This window comes from Pelecanus crispus, chromosome 4 (assembly GCF_030463565.1).
Source record: "Pelecanus crispus isolate bPelCri1 chromosome 4, bPelCri1.pri, whole genome shotgun sequence".
NCBI classification, from domain to species: domain Eukaryota; kingdom Metazoa; phylum Chordata; class Aves; order Pelecaniformes; family Pelecanidae; genus Pelecanus; species Pelecanus crispus.
The window spans coordinates 61,628,593-61,644,654 of record NC_134646.1 but is presented as its reverse complement, the minus strand read 5'-3'; the positions used below and the strand labels follow the sequence as shown (position 1 = coordinate 61,644,654).

At 38.4% G+C, this 16,062-nt stretch overlaps 1 protein-coding gene across 6 annotated transcripts in view; it reads left to right on the top strand.

Annotated features, from left to right (window-relative positions):
- TBC1D1 (TBC1 domain family member 1) overlaps window positions 1–16,062 on the top strand; it is a 109,010-nt gene that overhangs the window by 45,394 nt on the left and 47,554 nt on the right. For 3 of the 6 annotated variants that reach the window (XM_075708998.1, XM_075708999.1, XM_075708996.1), the window contains exons 2-8: window positions 1,567–1,812; window positions 1,867–2,100; window positions 5,193–5,282; window positions 9,321–9,425; window positions 10,044–10,176; window positions 11,562–11,653; window positions 13,298–13,408. In XM_075708998.1, the coding sequence (XP_075565113.1) occupies window positions 1,567–1,812; window positions 1,867–2,100; window positions 5,193–5,282; window positions 9,321–9,425; window positions 10,044–10,176; window positions 11,562–11,653; window positions 13,298–13,408 (1,011 nt within the window). Of the gene's footprint in view, window positions 1–1,566; window positions 2,101–5,192; window positions 5,283–9,320; window positions 9,426–10,043; window positions 10,177–11,561; window positions 11,654–13,297; window positions 13,409–16,062 lie in introns of all 6 variants that reach the window. The other 3 variants (XM_075708997.1, XM_075708995.1, XM_075708994.1) reach the window with 1 other exon arrangement.

Here is a 16,062-nt window from a genome sequence, read left to right as displayed (position 1 = left end):
CCCTTACATTCTTCTTGTATATGATTAAAACGTTACGTGCAACACTGCCCAAGCCCAAGGCTTTCTGACTGGTTTGTGATGTAGCTGAGAACAGATTTCTGAAGTCATGACCCTGCTTTGCTTACCTCTCCCCCGTTGTCTTTGCTGGTGATTAGCTGATGACTCATGCCTTGCCCTCAAGGGTGAAGTAATGCTTCCTGAGTTGTTTTATGTATTTATTTTGTAATCTGTTACTTACTGTCTTAAATCCACTAGCTATATGTGTGTGTGTCTATCTATCTATGTATCTGTGTTTCCTTGGTTATAAAAAGACTCCTACTGAGGTCTTTATGAGCACCCAGAATATAACCATTCAGTTTTCACTGTTCAACCTTTTTTTCCCTCTAAGTCTTTTGCTGTTTCCAGCATTGGTCTATCTACATTATTGCATTTTGCTTAAGCCGTTAGATAACCACAGAAATGTCTGAAAAAGGCAGAGGCCGTGTCTCCAAAGCATTTTTTAGGTTTAGGGATGCCTTTTCTCATAGCGGCGATGGCTTTCTGGGCTGCTGTTTTAGTCTGTTGCTCCCAGACTTCCTTCTGTACTGTCTGCAACCAAATACTTGTAAGTAAGCAAGCTCTAGTCAATGTTTGACAGAGGAAACTTGTTCTGTCAGGAAACTGGCATGCTTAGCATGGATTTTTCTCAAAGTAATTTGGGAGAATGAAAAAGTTGGCAGAATTATCTGTTGTAACCGTAGATGGTGGCCCCGCATTTGTTCTTATGGCAGCAGCACATGCTGCAGAAGAACCTTAATGTCCTAGGCCAGTCAAAGCATTGGGATGTAAGCAAGCATCAACCTCACAGTAGCTTAGCAGATAGCAGATGCACGTTCCTACCTTATAACCCTATCAAATATTTGCAAGTGCCCTGCAAGTGATACTGTTTGTGGAAGTAATATTATTTGAGAGTGTCATCTAGGATGCTAGAATAAGAATGAATATCTAAAATAATGAATGTGTTTCTTTAAAAGACACAGCTACTTACAGTTAAAAAAAAAAAAAACCCAAACTGCCATAGCAACGTAATATGCTATTATGAAGTTGAAAGCAAATTTGCAAGAGACCCATTAATGTACATGACCTGAATGCTTAAGTAACAGAAGGGAGTGAAAAATAACAGAGATTAAATAACTTACCCAATTAATTAGTCTGTGGCTTCTCTTATGCCTTCTGAAGTATTTTTATCTTTCATTTTGAGTTTGAATTATCACATTATACTGGTTCCTTTGGGTGCAAAAGTTTTATGAAAACACACAGCGTTACAAGAGATGAAGCTCTTCTGACAGTGTGTTGATGATGGTGAACTCCTGGCAGGGAGACAAATGAGCAAGTCATCTAGTCAGTGTTTAACTTTTATAATGTGTATATTGGACAAATACAAGATCAATTCAACTGGTCTTTCAGAAAACAAAACCGAATTAGTCACTGCAGGAAAATGCAGGGAGCACCTCTCTTAGTGTTGCAACTTGTTTGTCATAAAGCACTAGATGCTAATGCTGTGTATTTTCTTTTCCCCTCCCGTAGGTGCCTGAGATTATAAGCTCTATTCGACAAGCTGGAAAAATTGCTCGTCAAGAAGAGTTTCAGAATTCTCTCTCAGATGTTGAAGACCCTTTTGCCAAAAAGTTTGAGGTGCTTTTCTGTGGACGGGTGACAGTAGCACATAAAAATGCACCTCCAGCCCTCATAGATGAATGCATAGAGAAATTTAATCATGCAAGTTGTACAAAACCGTCAGATTTCAACTCATCATCCCAACAACATGAAACTGCCAATAACTTCGGAGGCTTCTCTTTCAGCAACAAATTGCGGTCTGTCTTCCAGCCCTTGGTCAGTGAAGAGGAGGAGAAAAGGCCAATTAGGAAATCCTTTTCTCAGCCTGGGCTTCGTTCCTTTGCTTTTAAGAAGGATTTGCAAGAGGGAGGCCACAGGAGTAACAGCTTTGTCAGGTCTTTTGAAGAAGATGCAATTTCACTGAACCTTAAAAGTCAACTTATCTATGGACACAGTGTTGTGCAGCCAACAGACATTGCAGAAAACCGGACAATGTTGTTTACGGTAAAGCAAGATTTGCAGCTATTGACAGTGTTTTCACAGAATTTGGAGTGGCAAACACCAAAGCAGATGTTCTGACAGATGGCAGTTACTTCTTTAAATAACTTAATTGCAATTACTAGAACTTAACTCACGTATTTCTCTAGTAAGCATTACCAGTCAGGGTAAATTGTTTTACGCAGTCAAAATTAGTTTACATTAAATAGTTTAAAACAGCACTACCTGAAACACTGGGCTTCTAAAGACAGCTTTTAGAAAGCTACAGCAGGTTAGTAGGTAGTTTTACAATTGCAAAATGATATGTACAGTTACACTAACTAGTAACAGAAGAAATAGATTAACAGGTGAATGAGTTACCTGTAACTAGAGCAGAAGGACTAAAGCATCACTGTGGGCTAGTAGACTTCATGTCCCATGGGAAACAGCATAATTCGTGAAGGTGTTCCTGCTGCCAACATGCCTGTGTAATGATGGAGTAGTGTAGTAGGTTCCTAGGCTACTCCACACCTGCCTCCACTCCTGTCCTGCTTTTGTGTGGCTAGCAATGTCCTTGCCTTGATAGGTGAGCTGCAAATGTATTTTTCAAGACCTGAGAAACAAGTAAGGAATGTGTTATTTGCTCCTCTTATAATCCTTATGACAGATAAGTAATATATTTTATATATCTTATGAACATAATGCAAACCTGGAGCTGATATTGTGATGGCTGGCTATCATGTCATCTTGGATCTGTCAGCTGCTGTTGGGGCTGTGATTTTTTAAGGACATTGACAGAGTGGATGCAGTGGGTGCAGTTACAGCAGACTTTTTGGAGGGGGGAAAGAGAAGTGCTGCTTTAAGAAGGATTACCAAAGTGTTATGCCTGTAAAAAGTAACACACAGAAAGAGGTATAGTTAGCTATACCTTATTTAAAACTTCTGTTTAGTCATGGCAGGCTGGCATCAGAGAGAGAAGTGGAAGAAGGTGGAGAGAAATTTCGTGCTCCAGTAAAAACAATTCCATGTTTATCTTCTTCCCCTAAGCCCATGCTTCACACAGAACACACAGATGCCCTTTATAATAATGCCTGATTTTTAAACAAATCCTGACTCTATTATTAATTCATGGCGCATATTTTAGAGATAGGGAGATTATAGATGGGTTACTTAGGTCCAGATCCTCTTACTCCAGTGAGTGCATTTTTAATTCATATTAAATAGATGCAACAGTTCTCAAAGACACATGCAACTTCAGCCTGAATATAACATCAGTCACCTGCTGACAGGCTCATTTCCAAATGGCGGGGCTCTGCTGATCCAGCTTTCTGTCTTGGGTTGCTTTTTGCCTGGGACAATACTGTTTAGTATGCACAGTTGTATTCTTTTGCCATTCAGCCAGTCTAAATTCAGCTGAATATAAGGAAGTGAAGTAACTGTGGTTTGTGCCTCCAGCATCCACAAGCCAGCAGCTCGTGGCAGAGCTGAGTGTGTTGGTTAGCCATCCCCTGTGTTCGGCAGGTTCTAAGTAATGGTATGCATACAGCGTGCACAGGTTTTCACCTTTGCTCATCAGTTTGTGTGTGGCTACGTATGAAATGCTTAAAACTAATATACCCAGAGGGGAAAAAAAAATTGTTTGTATTTTCTCAGTTGAAGTTCTTACCTGGATTTTCCCCAGGACTGCAGCAGAGGTTGGTGTATGAGGTGTGAAAAATGTTTGAATGAGTTATCTGCTGACTTTCCTGACCTGGTTCAGACAGTCCTGATTTTGGTATCTCTTCCTGAAGAACTGCTTTCCTAGCCATTTTTTTTAGGATTTTAGGGTTTTTTTTGGTTTTTAGGCTTTTCTCCTGGCTGTATATTGGGGGGGGGGGGGGGGTGAGGTGGGTATATTGGGGTTTTTTTTCCCCTTGTTAAGTTGGCTTCAAATGATCCCTGCTGCCCTGGGACCAGCTGTGGAAGCAGTATGTGGGGCTGAGCTAAGAAGGAGCCTCTCACTGTGGGGAGGGGAAGGCAGTGGGCAGCTGCTGAGTAGGCGTTGGAAGGAGTAACCCCATGAAAATGTGTGAGGTCAGCCCTGGGGACAATACGAGGAAACCAGCAGGGAGTTGGGGAAAATTGTTGTGACTGGTTGAAGTGAAAGAAGAGGTGGAAAGTGAATGCACAGGACCATTTTTAGACACACAGAGGTGGCACGTCTCACTTGATCCATTTACACACAGGATTCCCCCCTTCCTTAAGAAATTACAGGTATATTGATTCTGCTGATCTTTTATACGCATCTTTTGGGATTTGGTAGTGGTTGAAGCTTCGGCAGGTTTGTCTAAGTCATGCTCATGAATGGATCCAGATTCCACCCATCTTCCCTAAAATCTAGTAAAATAAGAGACTTGTCCTTAGCAGACTTTCTGATGTGCTAGAAACTATGAGGAATTTAAATTTTATCTGTTAAAATGCTACAAAGACGTTGCCAGAAGCTGAAAAATTGGAAACAATAGTTTCACCTTAAAAATACCCTTTGCCCATCAAGAGTTAGCATCAGCTTTTGGAACACTGCTGTACAAATGGCCTACAGATTAAAGTAAATTAGAAAATATACTCCAGTAAGCTCATTTTTATAGTTTGAGTTAAAGCCTTTACATTAAATGCTATGTGTGTCTTAAATAAATAAATAACCCCCTAAAAAATAATCAGGTGGAATACAGGTAGAGGCACACACTTGGATTTAAAGTTTAGGATGATTTCATTAAGTAGCTTTTGGGAATGTGGTATGTGCCAAACCTGCAGAAAATAAGAAAAGGGAGTGTGAGTATATTTTCACAGTGCAAACTAAATTACTTGTGGTATAATATTACTCTCATCTAATCAAACACTATCCTCAGTCTGTTGTCTCAAATGTGAAACTAAATCTCAGTTCAGTAGTGTGCAGAGCTCTGAATGCCAAATCAATGTTTTTTCAGTATTCTCTCTTTCTCTGGTAGTAATACACTAATTGGTCTAAGTACACAGGTAGAAAAAAAACCTGAGATTTGTGTCCGAGAAACGTTTTTATAGTGAGACAAAAGGAAGTGTAATGTTACTTGTTACCATCTTGCTATTTATTTTGCTCTTTTTAGATTGGCCAGTCTGAAGTTTACCTTATCAGTCCTGACACAAAAAAAGTAGCAATTGAAAAAAGCTTTAAAGAAATATCCTTTTGTTCTCAGGTAAGATTGCAGTGTATTCTTTCTCTGTTTTTTTGTTTAAATATTCTCCACTTGTGAATGCTCATGTACTCCTCTCTCCCAGCATTTCAAATGGATTCTCACCCCAGCGGCTTCAGTAATTGATATTGACAAGTTGCTAGTTAATCAGTAATTTTGTAAAACCGTCATGCTTTTCTCATGCTTTGCATTGTAATTTCTGAGATAAAGACTCACTTCTGTGTGCAATGGATGAATAATAGGAGCTAGAAGGAACACCCTCATCAGCTCTGGTTTGAGATTTCAGTGGGCGTGATTCAAGTTGTGCAAATCTGGGATTCTCTGAGCCATATCTTTCAAGAAGTGATAAAGAAAGGAGATAATATGTAAGAGTTCTCTGAAAAATACTTCAATTTTTTTTTTTTCAAGAGTATAAATGGCATGTTTGCAGAAGAAGAGAACCCTCTGCTATGCAGAGGTTGTGTGTGTGATATACTGAGGGCAAGCATATTTCAAAGCTTCCTTATTCACTGTCAATCCCTGTTCCTTATCCCACAGAGTTTGCTTCCCTGTCCTTCACTCATTTTCGTGGCTCTGACTTTGATTTTGCATGGATTATGTGAGGGTGCAGTTTACGTAATGACTTATTTCGAGTGGTGATGTTTTGAAAGAGATGCAGCTTACACATGTGAAGATGCAGTAATGGCGTTGCATGGGTTACACAGGCGTGTGATTCTCACTCAGCTACTGCAGCAGCTTAGCGGTCTGAGGGCAGAATAGTCACTGTCACATCGAGGACATGGGACAGCTCGGGCCATTACAGCACTCCTGTATGGGCAGCTGCACTAACTGCTGGCGGGTCCTGTGTACAAGAGCGGAGGATTCTCCTTTGAGAGTTGCTCAAATATCAACCTGCAGACTGAAACGACTCTTCAAGACGTTTCATAGATCAGTTGCTTTTGTTAGTGAACCAGTGTCATGATGCAGGGATTTGTCTTTCACTAGCCATTTTCTATCCTGCAGGGCATTATTTGTATTTAGTTTGTGTACCAGATTTGCTTCAGTTTAAGTGAATGGGGAAATTGAATTTAATTCATTAAACTGGGATGGAGTCCTTAGAGAACACTTAATACCTTTAAGACATGTTATAGATCATTTTAGTTTAAAACTCTGAGAAATTAACCTGAACTATAATTAAATAAATAAACTTACATTTATTAAGGAATGGATGTTCCTGCTAGTTTAACTGAAAATTCACCTTGAATTAAACCAATGCAATGCTTGTTTGTACTGTGGGGCTTGGGTGGGAATAAGACCTAGTATACCAGGATGTGAATTTTGCCACTCTTTCTTCCACTAGGAAGTATTTTGCACTTGGCTTACTTGCATAGTGCAGTGCATCACAGGGTCTGGTCTTAATGATATTGGGGCAAACACCACCACCCCACTCCCCGCCCCCCCCCTCCCCCCCCCCCATACGTTTCTTTACCCATTTTTAAATATAAGGAATATGATTTGCTGTTATTTGCTTCTAGCTTTTTTGGATTGGGTGTGTGGGTTTTGGGTTTGTTTTTTTTTTTTCCCATAAATGACTATTTTTTTAACTTGATGAGGATAGCTTTCATCCCTAAACATACAGGTACCTATTCTGAAAATTTCAGAGTAAACATAAGTAGTTTCCATGCTGTCAGATCAAGAGCTTTGAAGAGAACTCCTTGATCACAGAAAAATCTTTATCCCCATGTTCCCTTAGGCTGTCTCCTTAGGCAGGAGCTAATTAGGTAGACTTTGTGACTTGTCCTGAAGGTCAGCAGACAGCTGTGCTCCTCAGAGCAGTAGGAGTGAGATTCTGATTGAATTCTCCCCTCCTGTCTGAAGAATGTGCTACTGGGCAGATGTTATGTCAGTTGGGCAAATATTGGTATTGGGGTACAGAGAGCTTTTCCCCCAAGTATGCACATGTCAGAAGACTTGACAGAATGATCTTATGGACTCATCTTGATCATACAAGAACCTTAATAATCTTTTCTTGAAGGCACTGGAGTTAAATTATAAGGGAGGTCAGAATCAGTACTTAATTTCCAGAATGCTCAATTGGTCAGTGAGATATTTTAATGGCAGAAAGAAGTGTGTGGTCCTGGGGCAGTATCTGAATTAGCTAATCTGAAACAGCTAAGAGCATTTATATAAGGAATATATACAGGATATAAGGAAGAAATTGTTTACAATGAGGGTGGTGAAGCACTGGCACAGGTTGCCCAGAGAGGCAGTGGAGGCCCCATCCCTGGCAACATTCAAGGTCAGGTTGGCTGGGGCTGTGAGCAACCTGATCTGGTTAAAGCTGTCCCTGCTCACTGCAGGGGGGTTGGGCTAGGTGACCTCTAAAGGTCCCTTCCAACCCAAAGCATTCCATGATTCTATGATTTGACAGTTCCTGCTACCTTGCAGTTTTGTGGGCAGGGCCATGATCCCAGCTGGGCTCCCTCCACTGTGGCAGTTGGGTTTTCAGGAGAAGAAATGGGCTTTCAGAAGAAGAAACATGGGCTGGGGGGTGGAGAGAGGGGGCTCAGCACGGTCTGTACACATCTCTGATGTGGATGATGGAGGGAGAGAGTCTGCAGGCTGCATCAGCCTGTTCTTGCTTTATCACATAGCTGCCTCCTAAAATGCTTAGCCTGGACATCCAGTGGAACTGGAGTTGGAGAAGCTGCAGGCTTTACATCATTTGAATGTCCTTCTGATCTTTTTGTTCTCATGGCTTATTAGTGCCTGATTTTGTATAATAAAGCCTTTGTTATCTCTGTGTAACTATCACACTCCAACAAACCAGGGATCTCCATACACATTAAATTATTTTCCTTCATTCAGCTGGCATGCTCTGAAGGTTTATTGTTAGTATTTCGAACGATAAGAGAACATTGTTCGAATTGCTTAAGGATATCTGATGCTATAACATGTTCTTTTTTGGGACACCTGGCCATTCTGTTTTATAGAGGTATTCACTTTTTCTGCTTTTTAAATGCCTTTTTTTTAATGTTTTCTTCATGATAAAAAGACAAAGAGAATATTCAGTGATTCTTGCCGTGTTAATAATGAAAAGCAAAAAAACCCAACAAAAAGGTCCTGCTTGGCATCTTCAGATTGTTTAAATTTCACTGAAATTTCTGGTTTACTGTGATTCATCATTATGATTTTTGATACAACAGTTTATTGCCTCTCTTTACCCGACTTTAATATTGTTGTGCCATGACAGCTAGAAGGTAGTAAAATAGTGCTGATTGTAATTGAATTTCTATAAACAGGCTCTACCACTGTGCATGTAATTCATCTTCATAAGTTTGGGGGTTTTTTTTACCAAGAATGGTGCACTGAAGAGACATGCACTGGGATCACCTAACTCTACTCATCTGGAAGTCTTTTCATAAAAGAAAAAAGTTCCCAGTAATTAAAAGACCTTCTTAGCATTTTACCAGGATGTACTGTTTATCTACTGTTGCAAAGTAGATTGTGCCTGAATTTGCATGCTTTTTAGGAGAAATAAATGCTTCCATGAGTGATCTTTAAGTAATATATTTAATCATTTTCATTTTTTAACTAGCCAAGCTTTTATTTAGATTAAAAAAAAATTGTTTATCCATTTTTCACTGTTGCTTTGATTTGCTCTTACAAATGTAAAGCAATTGTTAACCACTTAAAGAAAAGAGAAGAACAGAGAGTGCTTTTTCCCCTGCTGTTTCCAATATTGAGTAAAATACATCTTGAATAGTATTTCTTCATCCTTGTGTTTTCCAATGGATCTATTATAATTCAGTCATTAAAAACCAACCAAACAAAACCAACAAGCAACCCCTGACTTAAGTGAAATTTGAAAGATTCATGAAGTAATAGGTTCTATAACAGAATAGATGTTTAAAGGCCAGATGACTTTAATGTAGCTGAACAGAGATATGTGACCTATCTGTAATGCTGTTGGGCCTTTTATGCTTTTGTTACTGGAAAAAATACAGGTGCAAAACATTGAAAGTAAATATGACTGCTTCATTACTGTTGTTTTTGTGCTAGGGAATTAGACATGTGGATCACTTTGGGTTCATCTGCAGAGAGTCTTCAGAAAATGGAGGCTTCCACTTTGTTTGCTATGTGTTTCAGTGTACAGATGAAGCACTGGTAAGTGAAAGAAAAGAGCCTAATAGAGTATTAGGCCCTAAAAGTCTTCTATTGCTCCATGCTCTGTATTTTACTGAATGTCTTCAAATCCTGCTCCACTCAGAAATATAATTATTTCAAAAATGTAACTAACATAGCAGTCTGCAAAGGAACTTTTAATTTGTTTCAAAAGCAGAAGTTAAAATCCCCTTTAAAATCTAATAAAACTTCCCTTCATTGTACAAACTAAGCTAGGCTGTATGCCTCTTTTTTTGGAAGATGGTTTTTTCATAGTGTACCTGTTAAGAAAATCAGGACTACACTACTGTGCTCTAGGTCAGGCTAGTGCGTCACGACTGCAGACACACAAACACGAAAAGATTTCTAGAAAGAGGTAGTATCTTTTATTAGACTACAGTAATAAAACTGGGTGGCCTGGAAGAGATATGACTTCATTATGAGTTTTGTCTTGTGTATTTGTGTGCAGAAAAGGCATGGGAACAGCTTTTCTTTTTAATCATAAGCACATTCCCAAACAAGCGGCAGTATCATTCTAAAAGACTGTTGTGTTTGTGTTAAGGAAAACAGAAGCTCAGTGGAGGAGGGAAATTCTGTTCTTTTGCACTCTGTTCTTTTCAGGTTGATGAAATCATGATGACATTGAAACAGGCTTTCACCGTAGCTGCTGTGCAACAAACTTCCAAGGCACAGCCCCAGCTCTGTGAAGGATGTCCTATGCAAAGCTTGCATAAACTCTGTGAAAAGATAGAAGGTGAGGTTTAAAGAACTTTCTGGTCGAATATTTTTCTAACGATTTTACTGGGGGACAATCTTATATGTGAAACTCTCAGGGAATGAATGCTTAAAAAGAGTTGGGACTTGGGATGGAGGGTTGAAAGCCAGTCTTTTTATTTAGAGGACTAAACAATTTCTAATAATAAAGTTAACCTCCTTTCTTGTATTTTAGTTGAATTTTTGAAAATTAATTAAGACTAAATATTACTGAATTGCAGCTAGCTTGGCTCTTAGCCCTATAAACACAGAGGACTGTAGTTAAGGAACTTCTCAAGAATATATACTGCAATAACTATGACCTGCTGTCCTATTGAATCCACTTAGATACTGGCATTACACTACTACTAAACATGAACCAAACAGTGATCTTTTAATATGCATGTTTGTGGTGTTGATCTGTGCTCCTTCATGAAAATGCAGCAGTTAGAATTGTAGTTGTTGCCCAGAAAACAAGTTAAAGACAAAGAAAACAACTTTGCATTTCAGCGAATTTCAGTTAGGTTTTATTCATTTAAGCGATGTCTGGGGTGAATAAAGGGCAACAGCAGCTTGTCAGATCACATGACTGTAGCTTGTTGGACTAAAAGCTATCTAGTATTAATTTGATGAAACTGGAGAACTTCCAAAACTACTTTTCACTCTATTTTGGTCTTCAGCTAGCTATGCTTTTTGAGAAATTTCTTAAAGGCAAATGATTCTTAATGCCTTTAATCATGCCATCTGGTTAATCATATCATCTGCTTCTGAAGGAGAAATGGTCGGAAACTGAAGTACAAAATACTGTTGATGGTTTGCTGTTTTTCCAGAGAAAATAGAGGAAAGGAATTTAATCCAGGATGAGAGCAGAAAAAAATAATCTGAATGAGAGGGTAGTCTGCTTAGACTGTCAGTAAATGTTTTCAGCAAGAGGCAAAACAACAACTTCACTAACATACAATAAATTTACTCTTTTCCAGAAGAGGCCAAGGCATACAAATTGGAGAAAGTCATAGAAATTACACCAGAACCAAAAGCCAAGCAGTACTGCATAAAACACCAACAAAGCAGTCTGTTAAAATGCAGTAGATTGGGGGTTTATTTTCTCTTGTGTGATAATGGAATCTTCAGCTAAGAGTATAATCCTGGTCTGTGCTCAGTAAATCTCCTCGTTGCAGAGTTCGTGTCCCTCATTTTAAAGACAGGAGTTCAGTAGTAGCTTTAAATTAACCTAGAGTTCTTTCTGGTGCCCTGTTATAAAATCAATGCAACGGGTCAGCTCAAATAACTAACAAGCTTTGGCTTAAATTGTGTGGATATTTATGTGATTGATTAATTCTGATAAATTTGACCCTGTGGTTTGTTCGTTTTTGTTCCTCTTGGTAGGGTTACACCCTTCTAAGACTAAACTAGAACTACAAAAGCATCTAACAACGCTAAATAACCAGGAGCAGGCCTCTGTTTTTGAAGAGGTTAAGGTAAGCTCTTTGTTTCCTACAAGATTTTAAAGCAATTGATGTTTTTTGCTAACATCAGTGTGAAGCACCAACGTTATTTTCTTTTTTTTTTTAATTATTCATTGTCTTTATTTAATAGACTGTTAATCACTTTGTGCTTTAATTTCAATATCACTATTTTTCTAGAGCTGTTAAAAACTTGTCTTTTGATGAAAATGGCTTATTTTACTCATTTTTCTTCCCCTAATACTACTTGTTTTCCATGAAAATGTTGACTTCTCACTGAGTAAAATTGCACACATTCTTTTGTGAGTGAAGGCAGTAACTTGTACTGTGAGACCATTCAACTGTTACTTTGACCAAAACGAATTACTGTTACATTCCCAGATCATAAAATTTCCTGCCTAAAATTTATCCTAGATCTTAATACTTGTCAAACTAACTAAAAAAGTTTAACTTTCTATCTTCTGAATGAAATCCACTTTAGCACAGAGAAAAGCATATCTGGATTTAAGACAGATGATGGAACAATGTAGGAAATGTCATTGGGCTTGGCATGCTATTGAAGATTAGGAAATTTTAGACGACTTTAAAAATAATGTTTCCTTCCTCTCTTGAGTCATTTCAGTTTCTTTGTGTGTTTCCATGTGGCAGTTTATCAGCCAATACCAAATTTGGAAGTTACTCTGTGGGAGCGATTCCATGAGCTAAGTAATTTCTTAGTATTCAGCAGCTAGCTGGCACTGTTGCCTTTTAGCGTTCTGCACACATTTTAACGGTCTAAGACTTCTAGTAGTCGCAGGAAACTGTTAATTGCTTCTGGTGAGAGTCTGCAAACGATTAACTTGGTAAAACCAAGGGTAAAGCATGACTCTCCTGCCTGTCTTATTCTGGTGATTTTTTGAGTTGGACTGCCTGAAATTTTAGTTGTCACATTCTTACAGCTCCGTAAGTTGTAACCATGATTTGCGTTTTTAGATAACTGCCTTTCTAAGGATATTTTTATTAATCTGTTGTGCCACCCTGGCATTAGCTAATTCATACTGTATCCTCTGCATTACATCAATAGGCTTAAAACAGCAGGTGCTTTTCAAAAGCTAGGTTTCTGGAATCAAATTCTATAAAAAATTGTTTTAAAAACATTTTCTCTTACAATAATTCATATCTAAATAGAATGGAGCAGAAACAAATATGTTCACCTTGTGGCCTAATTTTTAAAATACCTATGTTATTTCCCAGAAATGAAATGTCCAATGAGAAGGATTTCTAGGAGAAGGGTTGTGCATCATAACTGCAGGACAGTACTTCATGTGTGCTACAAACTCAGAACTACAGTGTTTTGGTTTTCTTTACATCAAAAGCAAATTGGCAAAAATATTTTTTAAAGTCTTTATTTGCTTGTGCCAATTTGATACCTCTGCAGTTGTCCTTTGTCTTTCATGTGAATTCTGTCATGTATGAAGTGAGGTCAAGTGTTTCTCTGGCTGTGTTGCTGCTTTGGTGGGACACTGGTGTCCTCTGGTGGACTAGAGTGGTAGCATTAACCAAGTTAAACTTGTTCTTACACTAACGACGTATTGACAGTAACAAAAATGAAGAGAGTAAATATTTGCCAACTGTTATACAAATGTATAATTACTGTGCTTGTGGTGTTTTCAATTAAAGAAATTAAGACCAAGAAATGATCAAAAAGAGAATGAGTTGGTTATCTCTCTTTTGAGAAACATGTATGAAGAAAAACAGAAGGACCATGTTCATGTTGGAGAAGCAAAACAGGTAAGTAATCATTCAGTTTTAGTTCACGTAAGGAGAAGCCAGGAAAAATGCTTCCATTCCATTTTTATATCTTTCCAAAGGCAAATTTTCATCACTGGCATTTTGGAACTTCAGACTGTAGGCAGTGGTGAACACTGGTTTTGCTTATGATTCATAGACTATTGTCATGTGCCAAAGGTATATCTTGGATTTGGTGGTACAGTCTGATTTCAGGCCTAGGAGACAGAGGTGCAAACAAGGTAGACCACTAATTTTGTTGGGTTTTTTTTTTCTTCTCACTACAATGAAAATGGAATGTGCCAGGGGAGGTTTAGGTTGGAAATTAGGAAAAATTTCTTTACGGAAAGGGTGGTCAAGCATTGGAACAGGCTGCCCAGAGAGGTGGTGGAGTCACCATCCCTGGAAGCGTTCAAAAAGCGGGTAGATGTGGCACTTCGGGACATGGTTTAGTCTAGTCTACCCTTGATTGGCTTGGAGTAGACTTGGTAGTGTAAGTTAATGGTTGGACTGGATGATCTTAAAGGTCTTTTCCAACCTAAATGATTCTATGATTCTGTGATTCTATGTGAGAGAATATATAATGAATGTTTGGCTCTCAGCCAATCTGTGGCATTTGCCATCACGCTGTCTGTCTGTTTTGAGTCAGAGTCCTGACAACACAATGGATTTGATCCTTGATAAAGACTATTACATTTACTTGATAGCTGGAAGTTATTTCTTGTGTGCAAACAACCATTTGAAGTGGCCTCAAGGAGGAGTAGCTGAGGAGGATTGCTGCAGAAACAGCAGCAGAGGCTGCCATCCATTTCCAAAGAGCTGAGCTACCTTTCTTTCTGTACCAGATTGCATCAATGCTGTTTAACTGGATATTTATACAGCACAGTTAAGATATTTCAAAAGGGATTAATGATTTTGGATGCCTTAGTTTGTTACTAACTAACTTGAGACACCTCGAGGAGGTTTGTATTTAAAAGAGGATCAGCACCAGTTCTCTGCAAACTTTCAGTTCCAATTATTTGACCCTTTTAAAAATCTTGGCTGTCCCACCACTGCTAGCCAGTAATTGTGATGACTGCTGTTGGCCATTTGTGATATGAACTAGCAAATGAATATATGGAGAGTAAATATACCCCTGAAGAAACTGGGGAAATAGCAGCAAGTCTTCATTTACTATTTGTTCACTTTGTTAATCTCCTTTTATGGCTTATTGGCTAATTATTGACCTCCCTGAGAAGGCAGGAAGAAAACTTTGCATATTTCATTCTCTGCTTTCTTGTCTTGGGCATCTCACCAGAAGTATGTTTTTAAGAAAAAAAAAAATTGTACTTATGGCATGACAGGAAGAAACATTGCCTGAGGTCCTCTATCATCATACCTGAAATATTTTTATTTGGTCTAATGCGAGCTGATTATCAAATAGTTGTCAGTCATGAATGGCTTGGAAATAGGGATATACAAAGCAAGATAATATCTTAAGATGCCTTCAGTGTGATTTGAAAATTCCTAAGGCTTGCTGCAGTCTGTTTGCTCAGTTCCTGGAACCAGAATTGGTTAATCTGACACTTGTAAAGGCCAATGCTCTACGAACATAGTTGACTTGCCCTCAGTCCATCATTCATCTTAGCATTTTATGTTTACTCTGATAATTTATCTCCAGAGCCGTGTAATAGCAGATACCTTTGAACATGTACTCTGGCAGTGTTATCTGTCTCAGCAATCATTAACCCATGACATCCTGATGTTGCTGTTCCCTTCTTTTCTGCATAGGTATTCACTTGCGTGCTTTTCATCACATTTTTTTTTTAAATATTTAAATCAGGTGAGGAAGAAAATGAAATGTGATACTAGTACATGGATCTTATTTAACAAAAATGACCTTCAAAATAAGTGTCTCTTTATAAGAACATAATAGCAGGCAGCATCTGATTTCCCTTTGAGGCTAAGATGAGTGAAGTTAAAAAGAAATTACAGAAGCCTGTAATTTTGTTGTACTGGAAGTAGGATGCTTTGAAATTATATCTAGACAGGACTGCTTGGTGATGGTGAGGATCTGCTATTCAGCTGCCCACATATTACATAGGTCAAGCATTCAGATCTCTGAAATTAGGGCCAGGTAGGCAGGGCTACAGCATCTGGCAGCCTCAAGATGAACCCCCAAAAATAACAATGAAAATTGCTCTGGTTTCTACTGCAGGTGTTAGGTTTGGATGGTAATATTTACATCATAGTGTCATTTTTGTACTTGCTACACTAGTCTTCAGAAGCACTAAAAATGGACTGAAATATTTATTTAACAAGCAAAACTCTCAATAGACTGTTAGGTTTAAGGTGGAAGTGTTTCTACTGGTGAAATATATAGAAAAGTTAGATTGTTACTTGTCTTCCTGGCCCTTAGAAAGACCCATTTTAATATAATGGAGAGGCTTGAGAGTTCTTATTAATTGCTTCATCGACTTTGATTAATTTCTTGGCTGAAGAAAAGTAAAACCATCAGAAATCTGTAATCTGTTACACTTAAACATTTAGAATTTGTAAAATTGTACTTTGGCATTAAAGAAAATTTGTCAACACAGCCATAAATCCCTATAAAAATGGCAATTCTTCTGAAGCATGATACTCAATACATTTCCTTTAAGAGATTTTCTGATCTTGTG